General features: G+C 43.6%; 1 protein-coding gene across 1 annotated transcript in view; it reads left to right on the top strand.

Annotated features, from left to right (window-relative positions):
• The first annotated feature begins 363 nt into the window (after positions 1 to 363).
• The window catches only part of scfd1 (sec1 family domain containing 1), a 198,310-nt gene continuing 187,660 nt past the window's right edge, over positions 364 to 11,013 (top strand). The window contains exons 1-2 of the mRNA XM_086002316.1: positions 364 to 465; positions 10,910 to 10,980. Of these exons, the coding sequence (XP_085858442.1) occupies positions 435 to 465; positions 10,910 to 10,980 (102 nt within the window). The 5' untranslated portion in view covers positions 364 to 434. The remainder of the gene's footprint in view (positions 466 to 10,909; positions 10,981 to 11,013) is intronic.

The following is an 11,013-nucleotide window of genomic DNA, read 5'->3' as shown; positions in this document are numbered from 1 at the left end:
CCCAGCCCCCATTACATTTTTACTTATTTTTTATCTACACCTTTGTTTTGGCCTTTCCCCCATTTTTTTCTGTCCCACATGGCAGCTGTCTCCCATTCTGCCAGCGCATTTCACACCTAATCTACAGCCGTCTTTTGTCAACACTAGTCCTATCACCATCACGTCTCGTTTTGAATACTTCTTAATGTCTCTTCACTTCTCTTTTGTTCTCTCCCAGCCTGGCCTCTTAATCGATTTCATTTCCTGTGCTTTTCCAGTCTTGACAAAGTTTGACCGAAACGTTGACTCTATTTTCTCTCCACGGATGTTGCCTGGCCTGCTGAGTTTTTCCAGCATTTTCTGTCGGCTCGGCTATTAGGTTCATTACGGCGCTGCGCCGGGCTCCGAACTGCAGCTGCCACGTCATCCTGGGCAGCGTCACACTCCGAGCAAAGATGGCGGCGTCCGTGCGGGACAAGCAGATCGGTGAGTGGCCGTTTAGCAACGAACTGTGACTGTCTTCACACCGCCTGGAGTAGCGAGAGAGAACCGCGGCTTCGCTGACAGTTCACCTACAGAGTCAATGTGTGGAAGAATGAGAGGAGAGTAACAGGCGGGCGGTGCAGCGCTGGCGGCTGCCCCGAGTCTCGCCGGCTGTTGTGTCAGGCCTAAGGATGAGAGCCCCTCCAGTTGTGGCACAACTTGGGGTGCATTCTCTGACTGTGTAGCCGGTAGTAGAGGCGGAGCGGCTGGTGGCGGAATTGCTGATTTTAATGTTTTTTTTTGAATAAGCAGCATCGTTCCTTCCCCTCGGCCCCAGATGTTTGTTATCATTTGTATTTTGCTCTGTCGTTTCTCAAGGCAATAGTTCTTCAGGCACAGCTATGATCTTCCACGGAATGCCGGTATTTGTGTGTCAACAGGAAAAACAAAATTGCTTCACATAGTTTCTGTGTAAATTGTGTTTCAATATGTCTATGTGATGCCTGGTAATATGTTAACATCACACTTCAATGACTTATAACATGTCATAACATATGGCATAAAAGTCTGATTGTGTTCCCATGCAAAATTGGACTCTAAGCATAATTCCAACTTTCTCTTTAATATTTGCATTTGCAAATCTGCACGCCCGCACCACACTCAAGACCACCTGTTATACCAAGAAAAAGTTGTCCTTAAAAACAAGTGGCCCCTTATTGGAGAGACATTGCATGAAGCAAGAGACTTTCTCGTCTGAATACTGAGGTTGCGTACTCTAGGTAGTCTTTCATTAAGGGGTCTTAAAAGACCGATTTCACTGTATATATTTTAATTGTCTTCAACTCTAATTCAAGGCTTCCGACCACATATCCACTCATCACCTAGACTGCCAACTTCCATCTTTGTAACGTTGCCCGACTGCCCCGCCTCAGCTCATTTGCTGCTGAAACCCTCACCCCGTGCTGCTGTTACCTCTAGATGTGACTATTCCAGTGCTCTCCTGGCCAGCCTCCCATCTTCCACCCTCCATAAATCTGAGCTGATCCAAAACTCTGCTGCCCGTATTCTAACTCGCACCAAGTCCTGCTCACCCATCACTCCTGTGCTCACTGAACTACATTGGCTCCTAGTCTGGCAATGCTTCAGTTTTAAAATTCTCATCCTTGTTTTCAAATCCCTCCAGGGCCTCGCCCCTCCCTATCTCTGTGACCTCCTCCAGCCATACAACCCTCCGAGATCTCTGCGCTGCTCCAATTCTGGCCTCTTGTGCATCCCCAATTTTAATCGCGCCACCATTGGTGGTCACCTTCAGCTACCTAGGCCCTAAGCTCTAGAATTCCCTCCCTAAACATCTCTGCCTCTCTACCTCTCTTTTCTTTAAGATGCTGGTGAAAACCTACCTCTTTGACCAAGCTTTTGGTCATCTGTCCTAATATCTCCTTATGTGGCTCGGTGTTAAATTTTGTTTTATAACGTTCCGGTAAAGCACCGTGGGACATTTTACTACATTAAAGGCACTATATAAATGCAAGTTGTTGTATACCAAGTCTCCGCCAAGTCAGAAGGTTGTGGATTCAAGTCATACTCCAGGTACTTGAGCACATAATCTAGGCTGACACTCCAGTGCAGTACTGTGGGAGTGCTGCCCTGTCAGAGGTGTCATCTTTTGCAGGAGACATTAAACTGAGTCCTCGTCTTCCCTCGCAGGTGGACATAAAAGATCCCATGGCATTATTTTCACGAAGAGCAGGGGAGTTATCCCCGGTGTCCTGGCCAATACTTATACCTCCACCAACATCACTAAAACGGATTATCTGCTCAATATCACGTGCTGTTTGTGGGACCTTGGTGTGTACAAATTGGCTGCCACGTTTTCTACATTACAAGTGACTACCCTTCAGAAGTACTTCATTGGCTGTAAAGCGTTTTGGGATGTCCTGAGGTCATTCTTCTTCTTCTTCTTCTTATCGTGTCCACGGACAGTCTATACATAGCCCAGCCAGAACTGGACACATTTTTGCACCTTGTTGAATTCGGCAAGATCTGCAACAGTGCAGGGTTCCTCTAACGATGGACATTGCAGGAGATGTTGCATAGTCTGTGCCTCAGTTCCACATTCACAAGTTGTCGGGCTGGTTGAATATCCCCATTTGCTTAGTGACACCTTTGAGCAACCTACACCGGTCCTAAATCTGTTAAGGCACTTCCAGGTTGCCCAGTTGCAATTAGCTCCTGGGGGAAGGCTTTCATCAAGTAAAATTTCCATCGCTGGGGGTTGTTCAAGACTGGCGAGCCGGTCTTTCCACAAGGCGATGCGGGCTTCAGATGAGGTTGATTGTCATGGAACAGCACTGTTCATGAAGCTCTTTCTTGACTTTAGGCAGCTGGGTGTAGGTGTATGACAATGCAGAGGGTGTCTCTCATCTGATGTTTGACGGAGTCGTTCTTTCTTGCTGGCTACCATTCTTCTTATATCCGGGGAAGCGATACCCGCCAGGATATATAGGCTGTTGGTGTTTGTTGGTTTTAAGCAACCTCTGATAAATCGGCAGCTTGCATTCAGAACGGCATCCATCATCTTGGCATGAGTAGACCTTTCCCATGCAGGGCAGGCGTATTCGGCAGTGGAATAGCAAAGAGCAAGTGCGCTGGTTCGCAATGTTTTCGGGCTTGTTCCCCATCTTGTGTTAGTGAGCTTATTCAGGATGTTGTTTCGTATGCTCACTTTTGCCTTTGTCTTCTCGATGTGGTTCTTGAAGGTGAGGCATCGGTCAAGGGTGACTCCTAAGTAGATAGGGTGCTCGCAATGCGTCAGTGTTGCTCCACACCAGGTTACTTTCAGCTGGCGTTTGGCTTCACGGTTTCTGAGGTGGAATGCACAAACTTGCGTCTTTGATGGGTTTGCGCGAAGGTGGTTTTCTTCATACAGGAAACTTTGTGCTATCCGGAGGTCAGGAATCCGGCATTCTCGAGCTACCGGCAAAACCGCGCTCTGAAAACCGCACCTCAGTAACTGGCAATGTTGCCGGTTACGAGTCCGAGTCTCCAACGGTTGCAGAGTTCGTCAGTGGAGGTAGTTCTCCAAACTGCCACTACTCGGCCTCTTGGCGCTATCGGAAGTCGGAACACCTCAGAAACCCTGCATGTGGAGTCTCACTCTCCCATGCTGCCAGATAGCCTCTTCTGATCGGTCATTTTTCAGGGTTCCAGTACTGTGTTTCTCCAACGTTGTTACAACTCATTGGGTTGAATTATGGAAATCCCAAAAGATCATCCAACCAAAAGGAAGAGAGTGGTGTTAACTTTAAAGCAGAAAATCGATATATGTAAACGACTAGAATTGGGAGCGAAGCGTGCGCACATTATGAATGAATTCAAAATTGGTTCGTCAACAATGTACGACATCAAAGCGCAGAAGGATAAGCTGCTCAAGTTTTATGCAAGCTCGGAGACACCTAACAGTGTAGAGAAACGGCACACGCTTCATAAGCCTAAGCTTGAAGAGCTGGATACCGTGCTTTGAGTGGTTTTGTCTGAAGCGTTCAGAGGGTGTTCCGATTTCCGGACCCATGCTAATCGAGAAAGAGAAGGATTTCTATGCAAAGATGGAGTTCACTGAGAAGTGTGCTTTCTCTGATGGATGGCACGGGATACGACGACTCGATGTTTCCGGGGAGAAGAAATCAGCTGATCACGACGCCGCAGAAGAATACTGTGAATATTTCAATCGGATTGTGAAGCAACATAATTTGTCGCCAGCACAGATATACAATGCCGATGAAACTGGCTTATTTTGGAGGTGTTTGCCAGAATCAACACTTGCTGGGGCTAGTGAGGCTAATGCTGCAGGTTACAAGAAAAATAAGGATCGTGTAACCGTGCTAACGTGTGCGAACGCTGCTGGATCACACTGGGTTAAACTTCTCGTCATTGGGAAGTATAAAAATCCCCGTGCATTTAAGAATGTGAGGCACTTACCTGTTGAATACAAAGCTCAAACAAATGCTTGGATGGATAAGGAAATCTTTTCAAATTGGTTCCATCATACTTTTGTTCTATCTGTGAGGGGACATTTCCGTAGAATAGGGAAACCTGAAGATAGCAAATGCATTTTATTGCTTGATAATTGTAGAGCCCATCTGCATAAATCAAAGTTGGTTTCGGGAAATATTTTCATCATTTATTTGCCACCAAATGTAACTTCTCTCATACAACCCATGGACCAGGGCATTATCCAAAATCTGAAGTGTCATTACAAGAAAGACTTCCTACGTAGACTGATAAACCAAGATGACAATACAGGTATACAAGCATTTCAGAAGGCATACAATCTTAAAGATGCCATCTTTAATGTTGCATGTTCCTGGAAGTTGGTGAAAGGTCACACTTTGAGACAAGCCTGGTGCAAATTGTTGCCTTCTGTAATGTTTGCTGAAGGTTCTTCTTCAGAGGAGGAATTTCATGGGTTCAATCTTCGTCTGCGGAAGACTGCAGTAATGGAAATGGCTGACATGGTGAATGATGTAGGCCCAGCAAACCCTCTACGTCACCTCAGTGAATGTGATATTCAGCAGTGGGTTGATGCAGATAGAGAAGTTGCTGTTGTGCATTCGCTATGTGATGATGAAGTAATGGATAATGTTTTGAATCCAAAGAAAAAAAAAGGAAAGTGTGATGGAAACTGACGAGGATGTGATTTATGAAGTGAGAAAGGTTTCCTGGGCTAAAGCTGCAGAATATTTTGAAGGATTACTTATATTTGCTGAAAGCCATTCTTGCTATTCTGCCCAAGAAGTTATGCAGCTCCATGTTCTGCATTCCAACTTTCTACAAAAAAGGCAAGCGTCCACGAAGCAAGCGGACATCCAGGACATGTTTAAGAAACCTTCCAAAAGAGTTGGAGCAGTGGAAGTGCCTGAAGAATCTGTTGAAGTGCATGATCCTGATGACCCAGCTGGCATGGATATTCCTGATGAAATAGTTGTCTTGGAATAAGTGTACAGTCAACCACTGTACAGTACTTTATACTGTACTGTACAGTCGTTTAAGTTTTGGTGCACTGCACAGTCGTTTATAAGATTTGTTTTACAGTACTGTTAAGTCGTTTATAAGTTTTGTTTTACTGTTAAGTTAATAAAGTTATGGATTACCATCAACTGGCAGTACTGTACTTAATCAAGTATCTTTCACCATCCATTTAACACAACATTCTGTAGGTGAGTACAGTACCCAATTACTGTATATTGCACATTTCTTGATTTTTAAATTTTTCTTTGTTAAATATAGCCTGGGTAGATAACCCGCTCAGGCATCCGGAGCTTTTAAAAAATCGGCAGTAGCTCGGTCCCATCGGTGTCGGATAGCACAAAGTTTCTTGTAGTAGGATTTTAGTCCCTCCAAGGCCTCAAAGCGTTTTCTCCACGGTGTTAAAATCAGTGCTTTGGGCAGTGACACAGAAGTCATCAGCATATATAAAACGGCCTGTAACACCGTCTATAGGTTGGTCATTCGTGTAGATGTTGTACAGCAGCGGTGCAAGCACGCTTCCCTGAGGAAGACCATTCTTCTGAATACGCCACCTGCTGCGCTTCCCACCTAGTTCAACATAGAACCGGCGATTCTGAAGCATGCTTTCTAACCGCTCTGTTAAGTGAATCTCTTTATTACCATTAAAGGCGCTATATAAATGCATGTCTCATTTTTACAATATCCTAATCTAATGCAGCTCCTGGAGGTTGTGCTGTAATATATGTGGGGTATAAAACAAAGAATTCTTTGAACAGTGGAAGAGAGAAATTATTGGGCTAGTTTCCCATGAAAAAAATTGTCAATCTTCTCAACAAGTTGACTTGAACACAACACTGAACAATCAATCCTATGCTTAAGTGCAACTGAAAGGAACAGACTAGGTCTTCATGGGTAATGGTCTGAATACTGTTTTCTTTGTTTGAACTGAAAGAGAATATTCTGATATCTCATTGGTATGGATTGTTTAGTTTGTGCTATTTGACTATAACACTACAATCAAACTTTGATTTAGTGACATTTGTGATCTTAACATTTCATACTGTTTGGCATGCAAGAATGCTTTTGAGCTTTTTTCAGAACTTCGTGCTGTCGGTCCTGATTTAGAAAGGATAGCTATAAGGAGCAAATAGTTACTGTTCTCTTCACAAAGTTAAAGGTGATATTTAAGGGGTTCTAATGTAAAATATTTGCCCTTCATAGCATGTCTCCCACAGCCTCTGTTTTCTTCCAAGTTCCTGTTTTTTAAAATTCATTTATGGGATGTGGGTGTCGCTGGCAAGGCCAGCCTTTATTGCCCATCCCTAATTGCCTTTGAGAAGGTGGTGGTGAGTCACCTTCTTGAACCGCTGCAGTCCGTGTGGTGAAGGTACTCCCATGGTGCTGTTAGGGAGGGAGTTCTAGGATTTTGACCCAGCAACGATGAAGGATTGGCGATATACTTCCACGTCAGGATGGTATGTGACTTGGAGGGGAACTTGGAGGTGGTAGTGTTCCCATGCGTCTGCTGCCCTCGTCCTTCTAGGTGGAAGAGGTTGTGGGTTTTACAAATATGAACAAATATTCTGTATTAAACAGCTGCTTCATATTCATTGTCTGACTTTTCATGTGTCAGTGAACCACTCCTACTGACAAGTGCTGGATCCATGTCTTCAGGGTACAATTTGATGATTGTATTTTCATTCGTATCTGTCAATCCACAGCCCTACTTTGTACCGCAAGCCAATACTGTCTGAATATTACCATCCTTATTTACCTTATACAACAGAGGATGAGCTTGTTGGCAGTTATCAAGAATAAGGTTGTTCCATAATTATTCCGATACTTTTTACATTTCTAATAAATACTTGTGCTTTACGCATCACCTGCAGCGCCTATGTCTTCCCAATGGCGTTCGTCACATCTTACATTACTAAGTAGAAAGCTGTAGAATCATTTACAAAAGACATTTGTTGTTGATTATACAGAAGTTTGATTAGTGAGCTGAGTAGGTTGTAGTGATGTTATATACACTACTGTAATAATGGATTCCTCCGCCCTGGATTTTGAAGAATTTTGACTAAGGCTATTAAAATATTCTAATTGATGTAGTTGAAAGTAGTTAAATGACGATGTGGTAGTAGGCAGTGCATTCTCCCAGGCTAGGTTTATTTGAAAACTGACCATTTTGTTTATTGTTCAACAGAAGTGCAAAATCGAATGGAAAATGAGGGCCCCAAATTTCCGGTGGGTAATAACAGCGAACTAACGGCATTCGCCGTTATTAACCCCTTTGAAACTGACCACAACTTCAGGATTTAACACGTGCATGCATGCATCTAAATGTTGAAATCATGAAGTTGCGGTCAGTCGTTCACTGCTCCGACACTGGTTGCGTTGTGGTACCCACCCATTCCCCTACCCCCAACCACCCCCCCCCCCCCCCCAAAAAAAAGCCGGCAATCAGTGCAATCGGGAAAACTCACAAAAACTTGGGCTTTTCTGCAGTAATAGCGCTGTTGAATACCCCATTAAATGTCATGCCTTGTTGGATTAGGCATAACTGGGGTTTTAACAGCGTATTGACTGATAAAACGTTATGTCCCTGAATTTTGTGGCATGTCAAATTTCTCCTTTGAACTTGAAAAAACATTAAAAAAAATTTTTTTTTAAGGTTCCACCCTATCCCCATGTGAGAGTCCCAACCTTTGTTTTGCTCTCTAACATTTTTAAAAAGTCTGGATAAAAGCAGCTTCTCATTTCCTGGTTCCCTGTCTGAGAATTCCGCAATGTGACTGGCTGTTTAGACAGCTTGTTGACGTTACAGCAGATCGCACTAGGGAATCCCACTACAATGCGCTGCAATCAATTACATGTCAGAAAAGGCAAACTTCTCGCCACAGAGATTGCGAGATCTTTGTGGGCAGCTTTCTTCGGGGCCAGTGGTGAACGCCTTTGCTTCGCCGCTGACCGCAAATTCCGGGCCTAAAAGTACTGTGTTGGCTACTAAGGAGGTAGTCGCTTAACTAAAGGCAGCATACTATGTAATAGGGATTGTGTACTTTGATACTATGATGCAAAGATGTATGATATCTGTGTGTATAGGAGTGTGGTAGATTGAAAGTGTAGGAGAGGTACTTGCCAGAGCATGCCTTGGTACGTATGTATTGCTCTCTCAGTACCCAAGGGTGATACTGATGGCTGTGTAATGAATTAGGCGTTTCATCACATTTCAAATGATAAAGTCTATATTTTCTTTCACCATTTATGCAAGAGGCTAGACACTTTAAATTTGACTTATTGCGACTGCTAGTCTAGCTGGATATACAAGATGCCCAGGAAATCCATAAACTGGCTTTGATGTGATGAGATGATACGCTTTGTATTTTTGATGTGCTAATTGCAACCTTGTTTACTTGTTTTGGTTGGTGAATGGTCAACCGAATGTGAGGACTCTACATGACCTTCATTTACTCGTGTGTTTTAGTTGATCGAAGTGCTTTCTGACAAACTTCTGCTTGGTCATGGATTGGTACTTTAGGAATCCTTTTATTTCTGGATAGCTGTGCTCACATGTCTGATGGTTATCTTTTGATCACCCTCTGATTTTTCTGAGAATGAAGGGGGCTGGAATGATTTTTGTGTCACTACTGCAGCTTGTTTGGAGTTGGTCTCAGGAACAGGAATAGGCCTGTCATTCCCTCGAGCCTGTTCCACCATTCACTTAGACCATGGCTGATCTGTATCTTGACTCCATTTACTCGCCTTTGCTCCATATCCCTTGATACTCTTACTTAACAAACATCTGTTGACCTGAGTCTTGAAGACTCCAATTGACCCAGCCTTTAGGGGGAGAGAGCTCATGGAACTCCTGAGCTGTTATGAATTCTCGTGTATAACAGTTACAGTACAGATGCCGGTCCTGGCGTGGTGGTAGGAGTAGTTAGCAAAGTTGAGTCCTTTGCTATTTCTGTGCCTGAGCAGAGAGTCGTTTGGAAGATCTGTTTAAAAAGAGTGGAAACTACTGTATTTATTCTGACCAATGCTTATCTGCTACTTTTAATAAACCATCTATTCTTTAGTTTGTAGCTTAAAACATTGCTTGATAAAGCGTTTATTCTTCTGCTTTCCCACGTTAAGGCGAATGCAAGAGGACTCGTGTCAATTTAGTAAGCTATTATAGTAACAAGGATTTTTTTGGCATGTACAAAGTCAGCCTTTAATTTGTATTGAGTAAGATGTCAGATGGGCTCACTGGTAGCACTCTTTTTCCTCTTGTTTAGAAGATTGTGGATTCAAGTGTTTGCCTACATTACTCACTACAGTTCAAAAGTACTACTTAAACTCTGAAGCACTTTGGGATGTTCTGAGGTTCTTTTATTTTTGCAGGAGTGTTCTTTGGTGCTGAGAACAATATAAATATCTGCAATAAAGCCTAAATATGGAACAGGCAGTTCTGTTTAGTACTTGTGACAATTGTGGGAACTGTGATCTTTGAATATTGTTACTTCAGCATGGACAAGGTCCAGAAGTTGCAATGGAACTTTCTTCCTGAGCTCTGTTTTTGAATCAGAGAACCATAGAAGTTTACATCATAGGCCATTCAGCCCATTTGTGTCTCTGCCGACTCTGATACAGTAATTCAAAACTCTCCCAACCCCCACCCTTTTCTCTCCCTGCAGCCCTGTATTATCTTCCTCTTCAAACATATTTCCACATTTTCCTTCAAATTTGCTCTGGTCTCTGCCTCAGCGATTCCCTTTGGCAAAGCATTCTATGCTCTGACAACTCTCAGCATAAAACAAACTGCGTCAATACTTTGATTATTTCTGCTGTTTATGCACTTATCAAAGCTTTGACCACGCTCGATCAGCTCCGATGGATGGGTCACATCGTCCGCATGCCTGAAACGAGACTCCCAAAACAAGCGCTCTACTCGGAGCTCCAGCATAGCAAGAGAGCCCCAGGTGAGCAGAGGAAACACTTCAAGGACACCCTCAAAGCCTCCTTGGAAAAAGTGCAACATCCCCACCGACACCTGGGAATCCCTGGCCCAAGACCGCACAAAGTAGAGGAGAAGCATCCGAGAAGGCGCCGAACACCCCGAGTCTCTTCGGGAGCAAGCGCAAGGAACGCACATCAACCCAAGCACCCCACCCACCTGCCCCTTCAGCCACCGTCTGCCCCACCTGTGACGGAGACTGTAGGTCCTGCATTGGACTCCTCAGTCACCTGCAAACTCATTTTTAATGTGGAAGCAAGTCATCCTCAGTTCAGAGGGACTGCCTAAGAAGGAAGAAAGTTTTAAATGTATTGTAATAAATTATTCAAAATATGACTAGGTCAATTAAAAATACTGTAGAAATGTAAGAAGTGATTCAAATTCTTTGAGATTTAGTCGTGGCATTTAAAATTCAATGGGCAATTTTCCTTTATTTCACAGCTGCTTTAAAACGGATGTTAAACTTCAATGTCATTCCTGTTAAAAACAGCACCACAGAACCAGTATGGAAGGTGAGGAAATGATCTGTGTATCTAGATTGCCAG

Source organism: Somniosus microcephalus, chromosome 12 (assembly GCF_052327205.1).
Source record: "Somniosus microcephalus isolate GS21.2 chromosome 12, FLI_Smic_1.0, whole genome shotgun sequence".
Taxonomy (NCBI): Eukaryota; Metazoa; Chordata; class Chondrichthyes; order Squaliformes; family Somniosidae; genus Somniosus; species Somniosus microcephalus.
The sequence above is the reverse complement of the archived record's forward strand: the minus strand, read 5'-3'. Positions and strand labels throughout refer to the sequence as shown.